Source organism: Carcharodon carcharias, chromosome 1 (genome assembly GCF_017639515.1).
Source record: "Carcharodon carcharias isolate sCarCar2 chromosome 1, sCarCar2.pri, whole genome shotgun sequence".
In the NCBI taxonomy this organism is placed as follows: Eukaryota; Metazoa; Chordata; class Chondrichthyes; order Lamniformes; family Lamnidae; genus Carcharodon; species Carcharodon carcharias.
Window position 1 is genome coordinate 123,116,414 of NC_054467.1, and position 25,260 is coordinate 123,141,673.

The 25,260-nt window shown below is 42.0% G+C and overlaps 1 protein-coding gene and 1 long non-coding RNA gene across 7 annotated transcripts in view; one reads left to right on the top strand and one right to left on the bottom strand.

Annotated features, from left to right (window-relative positions):
- Window positions 1-14,212, bottom strand: part of ccdc149a (coiled-coil domain containing 149a) — a 168,086-nt gene extending 153,874 nt beyond the window's left edge. For all 5 annotated transcript variants that reach the window (XM_041195894.1, XM_041195885.1, XM_041195875.1 and 2 more), the window contains exon 1: window positions 14,076-14,212. In XM_041195894.1, the coding sequence (XP_041051828.1) occupies window positions 14,076-14,123 (48 nt within the window). In that variant the 5' untranslated portion in view covers window positions 14,124-14,212. The remainder of the gene's footprint in view (window positions 1-14,075) is intronic.
- On the top strand, window positions 14,212-23,030 carry LOC121282272. Of its 2 annotated transcripts, none has more exons than XR_005944028.1 (3): window positions 14,212-14,326; window positions 15,553-15,640; window positions 22,980-23,030. It is a non-coding gene; the product is annotated as an uncharacterized LOC121282272 (long non-coding RNA). The 2 variants fall into 2 exon arrangements; XR_005944027.1 differs by lacking the exon at window positions 14,212-14,326 and adding an exon at window positions 14,353-14,385.
- The last annotated feature ends 2,230 nt before the right edge of the window (window positions 23,031-25,260 follow it).

A 25,260-nucleotide genomic window follows, 5' to 3' on the forward strand; every position in this document is an offset into this window, starting at 1 on the left:
GATAGATGGGAACATCACCATCTGCAAGTTCCCCTCCGAGCCACACACTATCCTGACTTGGAAATATATCATCATTCCTTCACTGTTGCTGGGTCAAAATCCTGGAACTCTCTCACGCACAGCACTGTGAGTGTACCTACACCACATGGACTGCAGTGATTCAAGAAAGCAGCTCACCACCACCTTCTCAAGGGCAACTAGGAATGGGCAATAAATGCTGGCCTAGCTAGTGATGCCCACAACCCATAAATGAATTTTTAAAAGTCACCGATTGATCCATGTACACTGTGGTATGTGTTGCTAAGCATTATAAACTTACAATTCTTAGTATTCTATACATGAGAATCAAAAACATTACTAAACTTGGTCAAAACTCTTGCTACCATACATGTTTCTTTAAAATTTGCAACAAGATAATGAAATATTTGAACATGCCTACCACCGGTTAGGAACCAAAAAGGATGTGATTTTGTAAAGGCAGAGGTGTTAATTGAGTGCTTTACATCTGTCTTTACTAAAGAAGAGGATGCTGCCAATGTCACAGTAAAAGCAGAAGGTAGTAGAAAAAAATAGATAGGATAAAAATAAATAAAGTAGAGGTACTTAAAGAGTTGGCAATTCTCAAAATAGAAAAGTCACCCAGTCTGGATGGGATGCACCCTTGGCTGCTGAGGGAAGTAAGGGTGGAGATAATGGAAGCTCTGATCATAATCTTCCAATCCTCCTGAGACATAGGAGCAGCGTCAGAGGACTGGAGGATTGCAAATGTTAAACAACTGTTCAAAAAAGGGGAGGAGTAAACATGGCAGTCATCCTAACATCAGTGATGGGGTGACACTTAATAAGCTGAACCATTATTACTTGTAAATGTATGGGTTAATAAATGACAGTCAACATGGATTTGTTAAAGACAAATCATGTTTTTACTAACTCGATTGAGTTCTTTGATGACTAATGGGGAGGTCTGATGAAGGTGACTGTTTTGTATATGGGCATTCCAAAGGCATTTAATGAAGTTCCACATAATACATAGCACACAAAATAGAGGCCCCTTGAAGGTTTAATGGGGCTGTAACAACATGGGTACATAACTGGTGAAGAGAAAGAGAGCAGACAGCAGTGCTGAACAGTTGCTTTTCAGACTGGAGGGAAGTATAGTGTTGCCCTCAGGGGTCAGTATTAGGGTCAGGTCATATATGCTGAGGACCTGGACTTGGATGTAAATGGCATAATTTTAACATCTGCAAATGACACAAACTGAAAAATGCATAAACAGTGAGGTGGGTAGTAACAGACTTGAGGTAGACTTAGGCAGATTGGTGAAATAGGCAGGCATCAGAATTTAAGACAGAAGTATAAAGTGATGCATTCTGGTAGGAAGAATGAGGAAGGGCGATATGAGCCATCAGGTACAATTTTAAAGGAGATTTTGGAAAAAAAAATTGCTGGGTGGTTTGCCAGGAGGCCGGGGGTGCGGTGCGGAGTGTGTACTGAAACAAATCTTTAAAGGTGACAAGGCAAATTGAGAAGGTTAAAGGCTGTTTAAAAAGTACTGTATATGATATCCTTGGTCTTATAAACAGAGGCACAGGGTACAAAAGCAAGGATGCTATGCTAAGCCTTTATAAGACACTGGGTGGGCCACAGCTGAAGTATTGTGTTCATTTCTGGGCATCACACTTTAGGAAGAATTTCAATGCCTAAGGCAGCATCTAGAGCAGATTCACCAGAATGGTACCTGGGATGAGGGGCTTCATTTATTGCCCATCCCTAATTGCCCTTGAGAAGGTGGTGCTGAGCTGCCTTCTTGAATCACTGCAGTCCACGTGGTGTAGGTACACCCACAGTGCTGTTAGGGAGGGAGTTCCAGGATTTTGCTCCAGCAACAGTGAAGGAGCGACGATATATTTCCAAGTCAGGATGGTGAGTGACTTGGAGGGGAACTTCCAGGTGGTGGTGTTCCCATTTATCTGCTGCCCTTGTCCTTCTAGATGGTAGTGATCGTGGCCTTGGAAGGTGCTGTCTAAGGAGTCTTGGTGAGTTCCTGCAGTGCATCTTGTAGATGGTACACACGGCTGCTACTGTGCATCGGTGTTGGAGGGAGTGAATGTTTGTGAATGGGGCACCAATCAAGTGGGCTGCTTTGTCCTGGATGGTGTGAAGCTTCTTGATTGTTGTGGGAGCTGCATTCATCCAGGCAAGTGGGGAGTATTCCATCACATTCCTGACTTGTGCTTTGTAGATGATGGGCAGGCTTTGGGAGTCAGAAGGTGACTTACTCGCTGCAGGATCCTTAGCTTCTGACCTGCTCTTGTAGCCACAGTATTTATATGGCAAGTCCAGTTCAGTTTCTGGTCAACAGTAACCCCCAGGATGTTGATAGTGGGGAATTCAGTGACAGTAATGCCATTAACATCAAGGGACGATGGTTAGATTCTCTCTTGTTGGAGATGGTCATTGCTCATGAAATATGCCACCCATGAAATAGTGGTGGAAGCAGATCAAAAGAGAATTGGATAACGATTTGAAGGGAAAAATAATTGCAGATCTATGGGGAAAAGGCACCAGAATGGGACTAATTAGAACCAACACAGACACAATGGGTTGAATCGTCTGATTCTGTGCTGTATTCTTCATCCATGCCATGTATGTCTGTCTGTCTATCTATCTATCCATTCCAAGGCTGACCTGGCCATGCTACCATTTTCCACTCTGCTTAAAATTGAGGCCATCCAAAGCTCTGCTGCCAGTACTCTAACTTACACCAAGTCTATTCATCCATCACCATTGTGTTCGCTGACCTACATTGGCTCCCACTCTGGCAACACCTCGATCTTAAAATTCTCATCCCTACATGGCCTCACTCTTCCCTATTTCCAACAGTTGCTCCTTATAACCCTTCAAGATCTCTGCCCTCCTCTAATTCTGGCCTCTTGCACATCTTGATTTTAATCATTCCACCATTGGTAGGCGTGATTTCAGTTGCAGAGGCCCTAAGTTCTTAATTCCCTCCCTAAACTTCTCCACTTCTGCATCTCTTTCCTCCTTTAAGACAGTCCTTAAAACTTCTTTAACCAAGCTTTTGGTCATCTGTCCTAACATCTTGTTACGTGGCTCAACATCACACTTTGTTTGATAACACTCCTGTGAAGCATTTTCAGATATTTTCCTATGTCGTAGGCCCTATATAAATGCAAGTTGGTGTTGCTTTGTCACTCGATGATTTTAAATAAATAAAACTCCAAACAGGAAATTTATCAGTGAACTGTTCCTGCCACAAATGAAAAGTCCTGTATAACTCAGGAATAACTGAGAGCTGTGTAATCTCCCTCAATTGTGAAATAATAGCTTATGGCATTTATTATTGAGCTTGCCCTTGTTTCACCTCCCATTCCCTGCTTACACAAGCACTACTTGACTCAGCAACACGACTAATTTCGGCATGCACTAATCACTGTCACTCAATATGGCCCAACAGAAAACAGGGTTGGCAGAGAGCCAGTTTTTCCACAATACTATACAGTATTCATCTGTTCTCACTGGGGCTACCAGCAGAAACCTGACAGTTGTTCCTGAAATAAGGGCATTAGGCTTCAGTGTCACAAACAGGAGGGTGCCTAGTAAGAGCATCTTGGTGCTGGAATCCTGCCAGGAACCCTTCCTGGATATAAAACGGTCCCCAATCAAGAGAGGGGTGTCACAAGTTGGTGGTGGTGGTGGTGGTGGTGTTGCGGGGGGGGGTGTTAAGAGCCGAGCAAAAATCCCAACTCACCACTACCCTGTCAGAAAAAGGAGAATCCAGACATCACTGCCTTGACTCATACAGTGAAGAGGGCCAGGTACAGGGCATCCAAAAACAATGTCCCAAGAAGGAGTAAAGGCCTTAGGGAAAGGGGAGAAAATTGAAATAAAAAATACTGGACATTAATTCACAAGAATCATTTTTTCTTCAGCTAGTTCTCCCTCTGCCTACTACCATCTTTTCTCTTTTTTGCTGAGACAAAATCCAGGTTTTGCTGTAGTTTCCACCAAATAAATGCTGTTGTTGAGTCAAGAGGTCTCCAAGCAAAACAATTATATATATTTTTTTAAATAGTCTGTATCTCAAAATTATGCCCTTAGTGTCTCTTATATATAATCACAATAAGCTCTAATAACATGAAGCCAAGAAGGTAGTTCAGCAGCCTACTTTCAAGTCATGATTTATATTAAGCTAGGTAGCATAAAAAACACAGTACAGCTGGAAGCAACTATTGACAACTCATTTTTGTCATAGAAATACCGACTCTTTCTGGTATTTTTCAGCAGTCAACTTAGCTACAATGGTAACAATGTTGACACCCTATAAAAGCAACTAACTATTTTTGACAACAAACTCACTAACTTGTAGAAATTATTGACCAACTCTTTAACCTTATAAACCAAGTAGTGATTAAGCCATTCTACACCATTTAACAAGCCATCACTGAAACACCTATCATCAACAACAAATTTGTCACCTTGCAATGTAAATAAGTCATTAAGATACTTGTTGGAAAGGTCATAATACATTTTAAATTTTATATGCTTGTGAGCTCCACTGAGGCAGAATTAGCCTAAAGCTAATGGGCGGGGGCAATGGTGTTTGGCATTGTCACTGGACTAGTAATCCAGAGACCCAGGGTAATGCTCTGGGGACCTGGATTCAAATCCCACCACAGCAGATGTTTGAATTCAATAAAAATCTGGAATTAAAAGTCTAATGATAACCATGTTGTTGTAAAAACCCATCTGGTTCACTATTGCTTTTTAGGGAAGAAACTCTATCATCCTTACCTTTCCAGACCCACGTGTGGCTGACTCTGGAATGGCCTAGCAGCAGCTCACCACCATCTTCTCGAGGGCAACTACAGATGGGCCATAAATCCTGGCCTAGCCAGCAAAGCCCACATCCCATGAATGAATTAAAAAAGCAATGCTATTCCTTTAAATGATGGTGCCTGGCAAGTATACACCAAGTAACTGAGTAAATATATAACTAATGATCCAGGAGGGAGCAATGAGAAACAAAAATAAAACTAAAAATACTTGGAAAAACTCAGTAGGTCTGGCAGCATCTGCGGAGAGGAACACAGTTAACGTTTCGAGTCCGCATGACTCTTCAATTCACTGCACAGCTCCTCCTCGGCATGAACCCATGGAATCACTTGTTTGTCACATGACTATTTTAGGTTACTCTCAATCACTAAAAGTTACTGCACCAACTAAAGTTTAACTAAGGAAACATACTGAAGCTAATGATGCAAAATGATTAATAGTTTCTGATAACAATAGATTGATCCCTGGACTCCAAGGGTTAAATTACAAGGAGAGATTACACAAATTAGGATTGTATTCCCTGGAATTTTGAAGGTTAGTAACAATTTGATTGATGTTTTCAAGATATTAAGGGAATAGATAAGGTAGATAGAAAAACTATTTTTGCTGGTTGGGGAGTCTAGGATTCAGGGGACATAGTTTAAAAATTAGAGCCAAACGTTTCACGAGTGAAATTAGAAAACACTTTTACACATAAAGGGTGGTAGAAGTTTGGAACTTTCTTCTGCAAACAGTGATTTATGCTCAATCGATCATTAATTTTAATTCTGAAACAGACAGATTTTTGTAAATTAAAGGTATTGTGGAATATGAAGCAAAGGTGGGTATATGGAGGTAGGTCACCGATCAGGCATGATCTCACCGAATGGTGGAACTGCATCAAGGGGCTAACTGGCCTCCTCATGTTCTCATGTTCCTATCCCACGTAGTGTAAATATGGAATTTATTTCATGTATACGAGGTAACCCAATTGGAACCATTTTCACAAGCCATCAGCAACTGGGGAAAAGAGCAAGCCACGCACTCATCGTGTCAGCAACCATTAGTCAACACAGGTCAGGATTTTATTTAAACTTAAACACCTGTCACCCCAAACCAGAATAACTTCAATGAAATATAAAACTTAATTTTAAAAATGCTCACAAGCAATCATAATGAAATCATCTGCAAAATAAAATTCATGCCCCACCACGTCATGCACAGATCTTCCCCAACTTATTAGTTGTTACCTACAATGGTGATGAGTGCAGAGACTCTCAACCTTTTTGCTTCTGAGATCCCGCCTTCCACCCCCTCCTGTGTTATGTAAAAAATCCACATAGTCCCTGTCGCACAACACAAATATTATTTTCTGTATAAATATTAGTTATGCATAGAAACATTTGCGCACAGCAGATCATTTGACTCATTGTATCTGTGCTGGCCAAAAAAAAGTTATCTGGCCTTTTCCCACCTTCCAGGTCTTGGTCTGTAGCCTTTAGGATAGGGCACCTCAGGTCCATATCCAAGTATGATGAGGATTTCAGGGAGTAAGTTTCAGATTCCCACAACCCTGTAGGTGAAAAAAAATTACATCTCAACTCCCCTCTACTCTCTCTATGAATTATTTTAAATCTATATCCCCTAATATTGACCTCTCTTCTAATGGACATAGAGTGGATAGGAAGAGCTTACCTAGACCCTTCATAATTTTATTACACCTCAGTTAACCTTCTCTGTTCTAAAGAAAACAACCCTAGTGTACCTATTCTTCCCTCAGTTAAAATTCTCTAATTCTGTCAAAATCCTCATAAATCTCCCCTGAACACATTCTAGTGCAATCAAATCCTTATAATGCAGTGATCTGAACTGTACTCAGCACTCCAACTGTGGTCTAACTAGTGTTTTATACACAAGTAACATATTGCAGATGCTGGAAATCTGAAATGAAAACAAAAAATGCTGGAAATATTGAGCAAGCCAGGCAGCATCTGTGGAGAGAAACAATATTAATATTTCAGGTCAATGAACTTTCATCAGAACTTCTTGGTGTTTTATATAGTTCTAGTATAACCTCTTTGCTCCAGGCCTCGGCCGATAAAGGAAAGTGCCTTGTTTGCCTTCTTGACCACATATCCGTCTGTCTTGCTACATAATGGACATGCACTCCAAGGTTCTGTTCCTCAACACTTTTCAGAATTCTACCATTTATTTTGTTTTCCCCAACCCTGTTTGCCCTCCCCAAAAGCATCCTTCTATGGATTGAATTTCATTTGTCACTTTTCTGCACATCTGAGGAGTTCATTTATATCTTCCTGCAGCTACATTCCTCCTCCTTAACTTTAACATCTGTGTGAATTCCCACCTGCTTTGTGCCCACATCTTAGGTCTCCACATTAGGTTTCCTTTCTGGTCACTAATTGGCCCTAACTTTTCCTTAGTTATCCTTTTGCTCTTTATTCATTTATAAAACATGTTTGGGTTTCCCTTGATTTTACTTGCCAATGTCTTTTCATGTGCTCTCTTTACATTCCTAATTTCCTTTTTAATTTCACACTTGCACTTCCTATACTCCTCTAGGCTTTCTGCAGTATTGAACTTGCAGCATCTGACATAGATTCCTGTTTTTGCTTTATCCTACTATGTATGCTCTTTGATATGCAATTAAATATTTATATTTACATAGGAACATGCAAACATGGAGCAGGAGTAGGCCATTCAGCCCCTCAAGCCTGCTCTGCCATTTAATAAGATCATGGCTGATCTGATAGTAACCTGAAATCTGCATTCCACCTATCCCCGCTAACCTATCTTACTTACCAAGAATCTATCCACCTCTGCCTTAAAATATTCAAAGACTGCTTCCACCACCTTTTCAGAAAGACAGTTCCAAAGACACTCAACCCTCTGAGTGAAAAAAATTCATCCCATCTCTGTTTTAATTGGGCGGCCCCTTATTTTTAAAGGGTGACCCCTTATTTTTAAACAGTGACCCCTAGTTCTAGATTCTCCCACAAGAGGAAACGTCTTCTCCACATCCACCCTATCAAGACCCCTCAGGATCTCATATGTTTCAATCAAGTCCCCTCTGTCTCTTCTAAACTCCAGTAGGTATCATGACCCTATCATGGTTCTGGGAGGGAGAGGAAGGTGTAAGGGCGGATGCGCAGGAGATGGGCTGGACACGGTTGGGGGCCCTCAAGGACCCAAACACTCCTTTCAAGTGAATCAGCATTTCACTTGCACTTCCCTCAATTTAGTCTACTGCATTTGTTGTTCCCAATGCGGTTTCCTCTACTTTGGAGAGACCAAACGCAGACTGGGTGACCACTTTGCAGAACACCTTCGGTCTGTCCGCAAGCATGACCCAGACCTCCCTGTTGTTTGCCATTTCAACACTCCACCCTGCTCTCATGCCCACATGTCTGTCCTTGGCCTGCTGCAATGTTCCAGTGAAGCTCAACGCAAACTGGAGGAACAGCACCTCATCTTCCGACTAGGCACTTTATAGCCTTCCGGACTGAATACTGAGTTCAACAATTTTAGATCGTGAACTCTCTCCTCCATCCCCACCCCCTTTCCGATCCCCCTTTTTTTCCAATAATTTATATATATTTTTCTTTTCCCACCTATTTCCATTATTTTTAAATGTATTTCCAACCATTGTTTTATCTCTACTTTTTAGCCTATTTCGATCCATTCCCCCCACCCCACCCCCAATAGGGCTATCTGTACCTCGCTCGTCCTGCTTCCTACCCTTAATGTCACCAATTAGCACATTCCTTAGATAATATCACCACCTTCAACACCTCTTTGTCCTTTTGACTATGACATCTTGTGGTAATCTCCACCTATCACTGGCCCTCTATCCAGCTCCATTTGTCACACACCCCCCTTAAACCAGCTAATATTTCACCTCTTTTCTATTTTTACTTAGTTCTGTTGAAGAGTCATACAGACTCGAAACATTAACTGTGTTCCTCTCCGCAGATGCTGCCAGACCTGCTGAGTTTTTCCAGGTATTTTTATTTTTGTTTAAGATTCCATCACTATTGTGCATGTATACCTCATTTTTATTTAATAACACAAAAATAAAGCATGTATCCCACAGAAACACATTTATTTCAGAAGAAACCAGTACAATTCGATGGTGGTTATCTCTCAAAAGTTATGTGGATTCACTTGTTTACTGATTAGCATAAATTATGCAGGATTCATAACTCATAACAGGGGCTGCTCTAGTATTTTTTTATTCATTTATTCATGGGATGTGGGCTTCACTGGCTGGGCTAGCACTTATTCCCCATCCCAAGTTGCCCTTGAGAAGGTGGAGGTGAACTGCCTTCTTGAATCGCTGCAGTCCATGTGGTGTGGGTACACCACAGTGCTGTTAGGAAGGGAGTTCCAGGATTTTGACACAGCGACAGTGAAGGAATGGTGATAATATTTCCAAGTCAGGATGGTGAGTGACGTGGAGGTGAACTTCCAGGTGGTGGTGATCCCATTTATCTGCTGCCCTTGTCCTTCTAGGTGGTAGGGTCATGGCTTTGAAAGGTGCTGTCTAAGGAGCCTCTGTGAATTCCTGCAGTGCATCTTGTGGATGGTACACATTACTGCTATTGTGCATTGGTGGTGGAGGGAGCAAATGTTTGTGGATGTGGTGCCAATCAAGCCAATTGCTTTGTCTTGGAAGGTGTCAAGCTTTTTGAGTATTGGAGGAGCTGCACTCATATAGGAAAGTGGAGAGTATTCCATCACACTCCTGACTTGTACCTTGTAGTTGGTGGACAGGCTTTGGGGAGTCAGGAGGTGAGTAACTCGTCACAGGGTTCCTAGTCTCTGACCTGCTCTTGTAGCCACAGTATTTATATGGCTAATTCAGTTCAGTTTCTGGTCAATAGTAACCCCCAGGATGTTGATAGTGGGGGGTTCAGTAATTCAAGGGGCAATCTTGAATCCCCTTCAAATCTCTCTTGTCAGAGATGGTCATTGCCTGACACTTGTCTGGCATGAACGTTACTTGCCACCTTGTCAGTCCAAGCCTGAATATTGTCCAAGTCTTGCAGCATTTGGACATGGACTGCTTCAGTATCTGAGGAGTTGTGAGTGGTGCTGAACATTGTGCAATCACCTGTGAACATCCCCACTTCTGACCTTATGATGAAAGGAAGGTCATTGATGAGGCAGCTGAAGATGGTTGGGCCGAGGACACTACCCTGAGGAATTCATGCAGTGATGTCCTGGAGCTGAGATGACTGACCTCCAACAACCACAATCATCTTCCTTTGTGCTAGGTATGACTCCAACCAGCCGAGAATTTTCCCCCTTATTCCCATTGACTCCAGTTTTGTTGGGCTACTTGATGCCACACTCGGTCAAATGCTGCCTTGATGTCAAGGGCAGACACTCTCACCTCACCTCGGAGTTCAACTCTTTTGTCCATGTTTGAACCAAGGCTGTAATGAAGTCAGGAGCTGAGTGGCCCTGGCGGAACCCAAACTGGGTGTCAGTGAACAGGTTATTACCACTTGATAGCAGTGTTGATGACCCCTTCCATTACTTTACTGATGATCAAGAGTAGACTGATGGAGTGGTAATTAGCTGGATTGGACTTGTCCTGCTTTTTATGGACGGGACATACCTGGCCAATTTTCCACATAGCCAGGTGGATGCCAGCATTTTAGCTGTACTGGAACAGAGGTGCAGCAAGTTCTGGAGCAAAGTCTTCAATACTATTGCCAGAATATTGTCAGGGCCCATAGCCTTTGCACTAAACAGCCGTTTCTTGATATCACATGGAGTGATGCTGTGATGCTGAGGACCTTTGGAGGAGGTGGCCAAGATGGATCATCCACTCAGCACTTCTGGTTGAAGATTATAGCAAATGCCTTATCTTTTGCACTGATGTGCTAGGCTCCTCCATCATTGAGGATGGAGATATTTGTGGAGATCCTCTAGTGAATTATTTAATTGTCCACCACCATTCACGATTGGATTTGTCCTGGAAGGTGTCAAGCTTCTTGAGTATTGTGGGAGCTGCACTCATATAGGAAAGTGGAGAGTATTCCATCACACTCCTGACTTGTACCTTATAGTTGGTGGACAGGCTTTGGGGAGTCAGGAGGTGAGTAACTCGTCACAGGGTTCCTAGTCTCTGACCTGCTCTTGTAGCCACAGTATTTATATGGCTAATTCAGTTCAGTTTCTGGTCAATAGTAACCCCCAGGATGTTGATAGTGGGGGGTTCAGTGATTCAAGGGGCAATCTTGAATCCCCTTCAAATCTGATCAGCTTGCATCTGATCCATAGGTTGTGGGATCCCTTAGCCTGTCTATCACTTGCTGCTTATGCCGTTTGGCACGCAAGTAGTCTTGTGTTATAGCTTCACCAAGTTGACACCTCATGTTTCGGTATGCCTGGTGCTGCGGGGTCGACAGGGCTGAGATTGCCATTGTTATTTCCCGTGTCTAGGTCGATGCCAGGTGGTCTGTCCGGTTTCATTTCTTTTTTGTCGGTTTGTAGTGGTTTGTTACAAGTGAATGGCTTGCTAGGCCACTTCAGAGTCGTCCACATTGCTATGGGAGTCGCATGTGGGCCACACCAAGTGAGGACGACAGATTTCCTTCCCTAAAGGGCATTAGTGATGGGTTTTTACAACAATCGACAATGGTTTCGTGGTCATCATTAGACTTTCAATTCCAGATTTTTATTGAATTCAAATTCCACCATCTGTCGTAGCGGGATTCAAACCCGGGTTCCCAGAGCATTAACCTGGGTCTCTGGATAACTAGTCCAGCAACAATACCACTAAGCCTTCACCTCCCCCAGTCTCTTAATCTAAGGTACAGGCCTCCATAGTTTAAAAATTATGATAACCAGTAATTCAGAGATGGAAAATGCAACATAAAGGCCGACTGAATGCACAATGAGATTCTGAAGGAAGGCAGAGTGAGAGGTAGAAAGACAAGTTGGTTTGGGAAAAAACTTCGGCATAGTGAATTAAGGATTAATGGAGCATCACTAACATGAAGCAATGTGATATGCCCATGCATGTATGACAGTTTTCAAAGTTTCATTGAAAAACCCAAGACCAACAAGTAGAAGGATATATCCTCCCTGCATTATGTGAAATGAGCTCAACCATATTTATAAAAAGTTACAATTCTATAACAAAGAGAAAACCTTGACCCAATGTGTGGCCAGCTGGCACAAGTGAAACCATGTTTTTAACACACCTTATTTACAAAATCTAGGTTCACAGCAACATGGATGAACTGCATTACATGTATTTTTCAGCTCTTGTAAAACCATTTTATAACGCTTTGAGACTGGCTTCAACTCTGTCTGATTTTAGACGCAAGAATTCAGTGTTTGAGCAAACAGCTGGAAACTCTAAGCTTTAAATTTGGACAATTTGTTAAAAGTCTGGCTTTGAAAATTCATTTCTTCACAGTAGCATAGGAACAAGATTAGACATTCACCCCCACAGAATCATAGAATTGTTATGGTGTAGAAGGAGGCCATTCAGCCCACTGTGTCTGCACTGGTTCACTGAGCATTTTAACTTCGTGCCAATTTCCTGCCTTTTCCCCCACAACACAGCACATTGTTTCTATTTAAATAATGATCCAATGCCCTCTTGAATGCCTCAATTGAACCTGCCTCCACCACATTTCCAGGCAGTGCATTCCAAACCCCAACTACTTACTGTATGAAAAAGGTTTTTCTCACCGCGCGTTTGTTTCTTTTGCAAAACACTTTAAAACTGTGCTCTCTGGTTCTCGGTTCATTTATGAGCAGGAATAGTTTCTCCCAACTGTTTTGTCCAGACACCTCATGATTTTGAAAACTTCTATCAAGTCTCCTCTCCAAGGAAAACAGTCCCGACTTCTCCAATCTTTCCTCAATCTGTCGGTGCAGACTTGATGGGCCGAAGGGCCTCTACTGCACTGTGTGTTTCTGTGATTCTGTGAACTGAAGTGTCTCATCCCTGGAACCATTCGCGTAAACCTCTTCTGCGCTCTCTCCAATACTTTCATATCCTTCCTATAGTGTGGCGCCCAGAATTAAACACAATATTCCAGCTGAGGTATAACCGGTGTCTTACATAAGTTCATCATAACCTCCCCGTTCTTGTACTCTATGCCCCTATTAATGAAGCCTAGATACTGTACGCTTTAGAAACAGCTCTCTCTCTCTCTGCCTGTCCTGCCACCTTTGATGACTTACGTACATATACACCCATGTCTCTCTGCTCCTGCATACCCTTTAGAATAGTATCTTTTATTTTATACTCTCTCTCCATGTTCTTTGTACCAAAGTATATCACCTCACACTTCTAATAATGAGAAGCATAGACTACAGGATTCAAACCTGCATGAGGAAAACCCAATTGATTTCAAATCCATCCCCTTAATCACTACTCAGTTGCAGCATATTCTGCTGTTCAATCAGATGGCTTGTGATATTTAAGATTTTCTAAACACTTTCGTCATCAACAAACAATTAGTCCTCAAGGGCTTCCCTCTCCCCAATACGTCTCGTTCATGCTTCTGGTGTTGTCTCAGTGAAAAATGATGACGGTTGCTACACTGACAAAGTCTGGTACTAATTGAGGGAGAACAAACATTTTCCCCATGTCAGCAGGAGGACAAGAGTTGGGAAAGAAATCAAGCAGTCCTGACAATGGTTTTATCTTTCAGACAACTTATTTTGTTGTTGTTTTCACAAAATAATAATAAATACAGCTCCTGAAATTTACACTGTCTGCCCATGATGCCGGCGCTGACCGTCTCAATGATATGTGTCGGGTGTTTGGATAAATTATGCAATTGATAATGCAGAAGTGGGACATTATCCCATCTTCTACCTGTGCCCATGCGTACTGGCTGCATCAGGAATCCTGACGTGGAGCATCAGAGCCGGATCCGGGAACGCGGCCCGGAGATGCTCATGCTCAGCTGCACGAGCTGCGGCAGGTCCAAGCTCAGGCGCACAAAGTGCCGCAGCTTCACGCTCAGATGTGGCTGTGATCCGTGGCTCCCAGCACCAGTGACAGGAAGTAAAGCCACAGCCTTATCGGTTGCTGTGGGTTCTGGATTAAAGTCTAGATTTTACACTTAATCACGTCTATTCATTAACGCTGTAACTGGCAGACTGTCCTGTCAGAACAAGTAAACATAATCCCGCAATTGGCTGGATGACATTTCCTTATATTGATTCATTTAAAGAAAACTCACCTCGTTCACCAGCCCCTGCCATTCGCCTTCGCTCCTCTTTGAAGTCATTTTATTACAAAACTACAAGAATATATATAATGTTTATGAACGCAGTTGAGAAATGGAGCTACCAAAGAAACAATATGCGTGAGGATTGGGATCAGCCAACCATGAGCAGTCGCTTCCTCCCGGTTGTGCTACCTCACTTCCATGTGTAGACCAAGCCCAACGTCAGGTCAACTGAGGGTAATGTGAGCCAAGCTCAGCAGAAGGTTAGTTTAATATTAGTACTACCTGATCCGGGTTAATTATACCGCAGCTCTATAATGTGGTAAGGTTTCCTCTCAAAAATGTAGTTAATTGATTTTTCTTCTTTCAAAGACTTTTTATCTCTTTTAAATAATTTTGGCTGATTTATGCATCTCTGCCTTTGTTGTGTGTTGTTAAATTCATATACTGACAGTATTTATGTTAAGGAATAGAATTTTCCCTAATCCCTGGTGACAGAATTTTATTAAGAAATTCTCACCCCCGCCCCCGATCTGCCCTGACCAGATCCTCCTCCCCGACCCAAGCTGCCACTTCTCACTACTTCCACATCTTGTAGCCATTCCTCTGATTTCTGGCCCCCTTAGCTCTGGAGATGTGATGGGAGTATTGGCACCTGTCGGGCATTAGACCCATCACCTGGCCTCCCCTCATCTTCTAACTGTCCCCTAGCTTCTACCAAATTCCTGTCAATGAGCTAAAAATTGTTTTATTTATCGTCTTTTGGTTTCAACCCTCCCTATCTTTTCAATTTTCTTTGGCCGTATGTTCTGATTTGCCTTTGCAATCTCACTCCTTTGCCATCCTCAACAGCTGAGCATCCAGATACTCTCCCTAGGCTTTGCAGCCTTGCTACCTCTTTTTCCTTTAAACGTTTTCAAAAAACCTACTACCTGTCTCTGTAAAGTACTTTAGGATGTTTCATTAAGTTAAAAGTGCTAAAAGGTATGGTGGTGTTGTCGAACCAGTCAGCAGCAAATCTCACTGGTGGCATCACAGCAATCAACAGCCCTGTAAATTTGCAATGCATACACTGTTGGGCTTATTCCTTCTCAACACTGCTAAACCCAGACTATGTCAACATTACCACTCAGCACACCTGTGCTCCCAGTCATACCCTCCAATACTCATACGCCCATAAAACTGCACATTAAGGGAGTACAAGTGGTAGATAGGTTCACAATTAATTCTCTGGCACACATTATTGTCAAGCATGATTCCCACAGAATTAGTGAAGTTACCCTTATGCCCAACTTCCTGCCTCTTGATTCGCTGACTGCGACACTGCCCCTAATACAAATAACATTACCTTTCTCCCACTATATAAACAAACTCACACAAATATAACATTCGCGAAACTATTATGTCTATATTGAAGACCTTATATAAAACATTTGCTATTTACAAATTATATATCAATATTTTATGTACTAATCAAATAAATTTTTAGGAATATGAGAGGATTTTGGAGAGATGATTGGGAAATGCTGCTAGATAGGAACAACAGGAGTACAGAAGAAAAATTGAGTTCAAATGTGGTAAGAGAAATGTGAAGTCATGCACTTTGGGTGATTAATGTGTAAAGACCGTATACTATAAATGGCATGATTTTGAAAAGTATAATGAGCATAAAGACTTTGGTGTCCATATGCACAAATCCTTAAAGGTGTCATGACAAGTTGCTAAAGTGGTTAAGAAAGCATATGGATTACTTGGATTTATAAATAGAGGCATAGAATATAAACGCTAAGAGATCTGGCTAGAAATTTATAAATCATTGGTTAGGCCTTTGCTGGAGTATTGTAGACAATTCTGGGCATCATATTTCAGGAGAGATGTAAAGGCCTTAGAAAGTGTACAGAAGAGATTTACCAGAATGTTAATAGGGATGAGGGACTTCAGTTATGAAGAGAGTTGAGAAAGTTAGGATTATTTTCCTCAGAAAAGGGAAGGTTATGAGGTGAGCTCAGAGATTTTCAACAGAATGAGAGGTTTTGATTAAATTGATGTGAAAAACTGTTCCTTGTGGTGAGTGGGCCCATAACCAGAGTTGTGTATTTAAAACCATTGGACAAGTACGTAAGGATGGGGAGCTTACAATGTATTGTCAAAAAGCTGTGGTTTGGAACTAAATACGATTGCTCCTTCAAATATCCAACACAGGCAAATGTCCTCCTCCTGTATTGTAAGTTTGTCTGATTCTAAGAGACCATATCAAGCTAATAGAAAAGGCTTACACAAGTGAAACAAAGGCCTGAATTTTCCTAGCCCCACGGAAGTGGCGCTGGAAGCAAATTCTAAAAGTGGCCCATCAGGTTGGAGAACCAATGCTCCAAGCGCTTTTTCCAGACATGGGTCACTGCAGCATCAGCTACATGCCGGCACCAGGAGGTTGCCAATTAGGCCAATTAAGGGCCGTGGAGGGCAGGAGGAAACCACAGGGACCCTCTCAGCATCAGATTGGCACCCCACAGAGTAAGGTGGCCAATGGCAGCTTGGAGGCAGCCTAACCAGTAGCAGCCTCGGGGTTGGGTCTTACTTAGTTACCTCAGCACAGGTCCACTGGAATGTGATGGCCATGGCCATGTCTGCAAGCCATCCTGTGGAGGGATGTTGCAGAAAACTGTTCCATTTTGAGGCACCCTTGCAGTTACCCGACTGCCTCAGCAGCACCCACCTTTGCCACTGGGACTGCCGACCAGACATCACTGCAGGCCCTCTGTATAGATTGAGCCTCCTGTATCTCTGGTCCGCCTGCTGTCATTAATTGGACAAGGTTCCCAGAGACGTCTTCTTAACTGGCTGCCTCCTGGAAGCTTGCGACCAATGTTCCACTATGGCCACTTCCTGGTTCCTACCCAGAATGGAGGCCAACATTGGGATCACAACCCAAGCAGGAAAATTCAGCAAAAGGATTCAAATGGAATATGAAAGAAACTTACAAGGCATATCAAAGCAAATATTTTTATAACTACGTTGAGAGGGAAAGAGTAGAAAAGGACTGTGGGCCCATTAAAGGCAGGTGCAGGTGTGGCTATAATGGGGAATAAAGCAATGGCAGACTTCTTAAAGACATACTTTATATCTGTTTTTACAGGACAGGAAATATAACATATCTTGTTAAGTTCCTACAGCTGTATTTAGAACATGAAGTATGATTACCAATGGCAATTGGAGAGTAATTTCCAAGAATTTTTCCTAAATTGGCTTAAGGTTGTTTCTGTTTCATTGCCTATCCCAGGAGATTGTGTAGATTTGTGTACAGGAAGCACCATGTATGGAAGGGATGGGCTTGGTGCACCAGTTGGTCTTTTCCTGTACCCTTTGCTTTGATTTCACATTGATTTATTTTAACTTCTGTTCATTTTTTGATAATTTTTTGAAATTAGTTTAAAACTTTCCAACATGTAGTTTTTTTTCAGATTCATTTTAGCATCTCTGGAATTCCTCCCCCCACCACCCACCCCCCCCCCCCCACCCATTTAATATTTTACAATAGTTTCTTTATTTTTAACCAGCTCTTTATTCCCAATAGTAGCTAAAATATAAGCATCTATTGCACTACATAATCCTTTCCTTATCAAACAATACATCTTGCAACTTCCCAAAACATTGTTTATGCCAAATCCACTATATATGTAAGAGCAGTGGGAATAATTTAATGTATTTGCACTCCCAGTGCAGAATTTTGCATGCATAAGTGCAAATTGGGATTTCAGACATAGGCACCTGCTCCCACTTAGTTTTATTGAACAGAAAATCAATGGGAGGAGAAATTGAACCCAATTCACAACATGCCCATCTGGAATGTTAATTCATAAAGTAACTCCTCATGATCTTTTCACTAAGTCTTACATTCCTTGATGAATAAATTGGTACAGATTTGGAACTGAAGTTTGTTCTAAGTTTCAGTGACTATGAGATGGATTATATTTCACCATCAAGCAGACAAACAATGATTTTAAGAACGATCATCCCAAACGTAATAGATAGGTGTGAAGAGTGCAGGGAAAAGTTTAACAGCCAAGAAACCCGGAAGTACAGGTTTCACGGAGGCTCTGCTAAATTTAACATCAGGACCTGATTTTGAAAAATTCTGTTTGCCATCCAAAGCCAGCCGGGGGGGGGCAGGGCTGGGGGTGGGGGTGGGGGGTGTGGGTGCGGTTTCCAGTCTGCAGCTGGGAATCTGACGTTGGCAAGGAGTTAAGTCGGAAAGTTGGGGATAGTTGAGGGGGTTGGCAGAGGTTGGTCAGATCATGGGAGGGTTTAGAGATTTGCTTGTTGGGCTGGGGAAAACACTGCTGTTCCATTTAGCCCACAAGCGGTACTGTAAAGACACTTGTCTAATCCATGCAATCTGTTACATCTCCCTTAGGCAGGCAGGTTTTATGAGGTCCAAGAAAACCAGTCTGCAGGTTTTAAAATTAAAAGGAATGTTAAAATGGAGACGCAAAGATTCCTTATAATATTTTAATGTCTGACCTGCCTCTTGAGGGCCCGCCACCCAACCCTCCTCCATTAAAATCTGAAGTAGGTGGATTGATGTCAGATTTTAGTTTTAACCCCCACTGCCACCCATCATGATGGGGTGGTGGGGAGGGGGGAGGGGGTGGGTGGGGGTGGGGGGTGCGGGGTGGTGGTGGTGGGGGGGCTGGTGGTGGTCGTGAGGTTATAATTATCCCCATTGAATCCCAAAATATCCAATTACGTAAATCCAAAAGGGCCACATTCAATGCCCCACAGCATTCATGTCAACCGTCTTAATGAATGCTAAAGCAGGCTTGTACCAGCTTGTTGAGAGTTGTAGAAGATGTGGAGTGAGTTTTCTGAAATTTTCCAATGTGCAATGAGACATAAACAATGAGGGAAATAGAAGAGTAGAGTTTTATTTTGTAAGATTTAGCCCAGAAACTCATATATTGTGATAGTCAGAATATGGAGTCCAAATTTGGCTTTGGACCATATACCATCGAAGTTATAAAAAGTACTTAAACTCAACACTGCAATGACAAATTTGATAAATAAAGCAGTGAATGATTGATGGTTGTATATTATATAATTGTAACCTCTGAAAATTTTTTTCTTGCTGTTTCTGGCAGATGGTGCATTCAGTCAGCAGAATAACATGTTTAAAAAAAAACAAGAGCGATGAATTTGTTACCTTTGTAAGGGAAAATAAAAATTATAGGTGAGATTTTCCTGGTTTGTGTCCGGGCAATGATTTGTGCCCAAGGAAGCCTCTTCTAATGTGTATAAGAAAATAGATCATGAGTAAATAATAACATCTTACTGTTCCCCATAAGGCTGCCTTCACTTAAAGCCAAAGGCTAGAAATCAGATTGTGCTCGAAAACTAGAGCATGGGGAAGGTGGTGAGGGTCGCGGAGGGCGGGTGGGGGGGGGTGGGGGGTGGTTGGTGCGTGGTGTTGCGCAGGGTGTGGGATACATGGACTAACCGTGCTAGTGTGTACCAATGCAGGCAGCAAGCAACATTTGTGCGACCTGCTGATTTAGAATGATTCATGTGTAAAGCTAGCACCACCCAGGCTGGACGTCTGTCTGGGAAGCCAGATGCTACTCTAAGGCAGCCAGCACCTCTTAAAGGGAGGTGGATTCTGGCTACAAATATTGTACAATTTCTGGACAAAATGGCTGAAAGTGAGAGTGCACAGATACCAAGAATCTCCAGTGTTGTGGTGGAGGCCATAGAGAGGAGGAGGGACATTCTTTAGTCCCTAGAGAGACTGGAAACGTTGTCGATATCTACTTATGATGCAGTGGGAAGAGATCACTAAGGATTCTGTTGGGAAACATATATCTTTAGGAACTGTATTTTCTTTTACAAATTAGAAGGACATTGCATTATTTGGATACTTTTTTTTTAAGATTTCATAAGTTCACCTTTGACTATGGGTAAACGTGCCTTTTCCAAGAATCACCGGACCGGCATGACACTTGGGGAGGAGAGCTCTTTGCTATTTCAACTGCAGTCACTCTAATTGATGTGAAAAACTGTTTAAATGCAAAGGCCTGGTGATTTGTTGGAAATCACCTGACGGAGGAGCTTTATGTTTTGAACTTGCTTTTTTGAACTCAGTTGGGAATGAACTGTGAAATTGAAGCTGTCCAGCTCACACTCCCATTGCCTTGCCTGAAATAGAGTGGTTATCAGTGCCAGGTAGGAATCCTCATCTCAGTGGAACTTGTCTGTCTTTGGAAACCCAAGAGGCTGAGTTAAGAAGGACTGATCCGGCTCTATTTTCCTCCATGCCGAAGCTCCAATGGTAAGAACCTCCTGGGACTAGCGATCTGCCTTCAACATGAGGGAGCTCCAGATCGACAGTGTCAAAACCCTGCAAATGTTATCCTTTTTTAATAAATTGTTCTTCCAGCTCCCATCTCTGCAGGCACCTTATCCTTTTGTCCTTTGTCTGTCTGTCTGTCTGTGTGTGTGTGTGTGTGCTGGGGAATTTTAAGAGGGATAGATAGTTACACTTCCAGGTTACAAATTGTGTGTTAACCAGTTCTTGCAACTTGTTTTAAAAACTGAATTTTGTTTTATAATAACTCAGTCATTCTGAGCTTATTGAAAGAAGCCTAGTTAAAGTTTCTTTTATTCTGGGTCTAACAGTGGTAAAAGTAAATCATTGGTCATCTTGGTGAGTGAAATAAACTTTTAAACTAATTGTGCACCTGAGGACTAGTGGGGCTAGATAAACTGCACACTCCTCCTATCTAGGTTGTAACAACATCAATGCCAGGAACATTGCCCCAAGAACACAGCTGAAACACAGATGCACGGCAAGAACTCACCAAAGCTCCTTAGACAACTCCTTCCAAACCAACAACCTCTACCATCTAGAAGGACAAGGGCAGCAGATGCATGGGAACACCACCACCTGGAAATTCCAAGCCACACACCATTCTGACTTGGAAATATATCGCCATTATTCACTGTCACTGGGACAAAATCCGAGAACTTCATCCCTAACAGCACTGTGAGTGTACCCCTAACAGCACTGTGAGTGTACCTACACCAAATGGACTATAGCAATTCAAGAAAGCAGCTCACCACCACCTTTTCTTTTATTCATTCATGGGAAGAGGGCATCGCTGGCTAGGCAGCATTTATTGCCCATCGCTAATTGCCCTTGACAAGATGGTGATGAGCTGCCTTCTCAAACCCTGTGGTATAGGTACACCCAGAGTGCTGTTAGGGAGGGAGTTCCAGGACTTTGACCCAGTGACAGTGATATATTTCCAAGTCAGGATGGTGAGTGGCTTGGAGGGGAATTTTCAGGTGGTGGTGTTCCCATGTGTCTGTTGCCCTTGTCTTCTTATGATAGTGTTATGGCATGGCTAATGGTAAATGCCAAGCTGCCCAAATCCCAAAGGGAAACTCAAAACACCTACCAAAACGGTTTTTGCAACTTTTATGGGTAGAGGAGAGGTTCTGAAATCAGGAAAGGATGTCCCCGACTACTTGTGATGATTTTATAGCAGAGTAAATGTTTATTTTTTTAAAAGCAAAAACAAAACACAATTACACTTAAACACAAGAATGGCTTCACACAGTAAACAGTACTTTAAAACAGCTCCAAATTATCTTAGCTACCTCAGAGCTAACCTTCACCTTCTCTGTTCAGCAACTATCTTTATAGATTTTAAAATCTATAGAATTCCGTTAATTTTTACCACACTGTGCCTTTTTTCTGGAGGGTCCTCTGAGGCTGACAGCAACTGGTTCTCCAGGTTTGGCCTTGTTCACACTGTCTTCTGGAGTTCTGACCAGCTATCCTGTTGTCTTCTGGAAGATCTAAGCAGCTTCCCCCTCACATATGCTTCAGTATTTCCTTAAATGTGTTCCTTCCTTTCGATTTCTCTATTGTCTCAACCAGTCTCTTCAGAAATGTCTTCTTCCCAGAATTGATGAAACTTGTTTCTTCACTCTGGCTCTTAGACTTAACAAAAAACAAACATACCCTATCTTTACCTTACTTGCTTACACCTTTTATAACTTGCATATTGAACTAAAACAACTCAGTTCAAAACCACTCCTGTTATTGCTTTATGTAAAATTCTGAATAAAGTTCTTCTTGGTTCATCAACATATCAAAACTACTTCTTACTGTTGGTTTTAGACTCTTGCAGTCACTCTGGCTCTTACTCCAATTACCATATTTTCAACCCCCAACAACCTGTGTTCCAGTACATAAGTATGACAGTGTTATTCCCAGAATAAAGTATTACAATTTCTTCAGAGTAACGGTCATTCGTTTGGAAGGTTCTGTCTAAGGGACCATGGTGAGTTCTTGTAATGCATTTTGTAGATGGTACACACTGCTGCTACTGTGTGTTGATGGTGGAGGGAGTGAATGTTTGTGCTTGGGGTGCCAACCAAGTGTGTTGCCTGGGTGGTGTCAAGCTTCTTGAGTGTTGTTGGAGCTGCACTCATCCAGGCAAGTGGAGAATACTCCATCACACTCCTGACTTGTGCCTTGTAGATGGTGGACAGGCTTTGGGGCATCAGGAGGTGAGTTATCCATCACAGGATTCCTAGCCTCTGACCTGCTCTTGTAGCCACAGTATTTATATGGCTAGCCCGGTTCAGTTTCTGGTCAATGGTAACATCAGGATGTTGATAGTGGTGTATTCAGTGATGGTAATGCCATAGAATGTCAAGAGGAGATGGTTAGATTCTCTATTGTTGGACATGGTCATTGCCTGGTACTTCTGTGGCCAAATGTTACTTCCTACTTGTCAGCTCATGCCTGGATATTGTCCAGGTCTTGCTGTATTTGAATATGGACTGCTTCAGTATCTGAGGAGTTGTGAATGGTGCTGAACATTGTGCAATCATCTTCACTTCTGACCTTAGGATGAAACGAAGGTCATTGATGAAGCAGCTGAAGATGGTTGGGTCTACAACACTACCCTGAGGAACTCCTGCAATGATATCCTGGAACTGAGGTGATTGAACTCCAACAACCACAACTATCTTCCCTTGTGCTAGGTATGACTAACCAGCAGAGAGTTTTCCACCTGATTCCCAATGACTCCTCCAGTTTTGTCAGGGCTCCTTGATGCTGCCTTCTCAAGGGCAATTAGGGATGGGTAATAAATGCTGGCCTAGCTAGAGTCCCTCACATCCCATGAATAATTAATTTAAAAAAGGGATAAAAATCAATTGGATTTATTAAGTTAAAATAATTGCTAAAATATTTTCTCATCACAGCTGCACCACTGAAAGCCTAATTACTTACAAGACACAAACCATTCTTGATAATGCTTACCCCAATACTCGGCACTGTCCCACAATCACTGTGTAGCATTTCACTAAACATCCTTCTCCTCATACTCACGCAGTCAACAATATTACATCTCTTGCTTAGCCACAGCTCACGCCTCACACACGCACCAGCAGCTCTTCCATGATCACAGCCACATTCTCCAAATTCCTCCAATACATCATTCTTCCTTGCAGGAGAATATTGCACACAAAGAGCCGTTACCATAGTAGGAAGAGCCAATCTTACACCCTGACTCCATTGAAGAGGCTGTCCTGGCTATAATGGGAAAGGGCATGGAGTAGGCCACAGCCACTGGTGATACTGCAGCAGGTGTGGCACAGGGTTTCTTTACTCACAATCTCTTTGTCTCTTCCTATTCTCCCTCACTCCACACACTCAACAACTGCAGATGTTTTCAACAGCCACTTCTTTCGCTCACTCACATCATAAGCTACCCTTGTTTGTATTTTGCTTATTTTCTTGAGGGTTAATGATATTCAAAATAAAGACTAACTTTTGCAGATTCTTTCTAAATGTATCATTTTTCGGGGGCTTTAAAGGGAACTTGGAGGTGACCATATTCCTATGATCCCGCCTCTGATTGCTTTATTTGTGATTTATCCAATTACTGATGGCTTTTGGCTTGGAGTCCCGATCCGATTTGCTCAGTCTAGCATCAAAGTGCAACAATTTCTTTTTCACCACAATAATGCAACAAAATGTTTCCTTAGCTAAGCTTTGCAGTTAATATGCAATGCCCAAATGCTTTCTTCCCTCAAAGATCCATGTTAGTTTAACATTGAATCCTAATTAAAATTATCAGTCAAGTAAAAGGTTGACAGTTTGTTAGCCTAGAAATTTTGGAAGTGAAACACTGGTCTCCTAACCTAAAAGTCAGAAATCAAAATTGCAACTTCAACTGAGATTTGAATCTGTGCAGCTCCTTTGAGCAAGTTCCACCTGCTCTATTAGGCTTCCAGACAGGTTACTTTAGAGCAACAAATCTTTCTGGGATCAAATGTTGCAAAGCTTTGATTTTTAGTTATCTAATAATAGACTGGGATAGGGAAAAGGGCTGAACCAACAAAGAGGAGGGTTTTTATTTGCAGTGCAATATTTTCTCTATCAATATCTTCCTGCCCCAATAAACAAAGTACTACCTGACCCAGTTCTGGGTGATGAAGCAGAGCAAGTAGGAGAATATTTGGGAAGGAGTTGTCACAAAATAATAGATATAGTGTAAGAATAGAAAAGAAAAAAAGGTCAATGACAAGGGTACTTATTGGAAAAAAAAGCAAACTGTAGGGAGATAAGAAAAGGACTGTGTCCAGGTTAAATGGAAGGAAAATCTAACAAAAGCGTAGATGACTAATGGGAAATATTTATATAAGACACAGAATGGCTACACATTTTATTAATGAAAAAAATTGACGGCTGTTTTTATGGACGAATAGGAAGATTAGACTAAATTTGAGACAAATGGAAAAGAATACCTAGAGAACAGATAAACAGGAAAAAGACAGGATAAATAGAAAGAATGTGGGAGAATAGAAAGGCTAAGAGAAATTATGAGCAAAAATTATCAATATGCATAAAGGGCAATAAAAAGCCTTTCTGCAAGTATATTATTAGGACTGGGATGGTCAATGTAAGAATTCAAAGAGATGATGGAAACAAACTTATAATGAAAAGTGGCAGAGATATGTACTTTACCTGAATTTGGTGTAGAACTTTAAGTGGAGATTAATATTCAAAGAGAGATGGAACTAAAGCAGCTACTAAAGCTTAAGGTAAATAAACCATGGAGACAGACAGATTTATACCCAGGGATCCTGTAGGGACCTGGGGAAGAAATATTGGAGGGCTTGA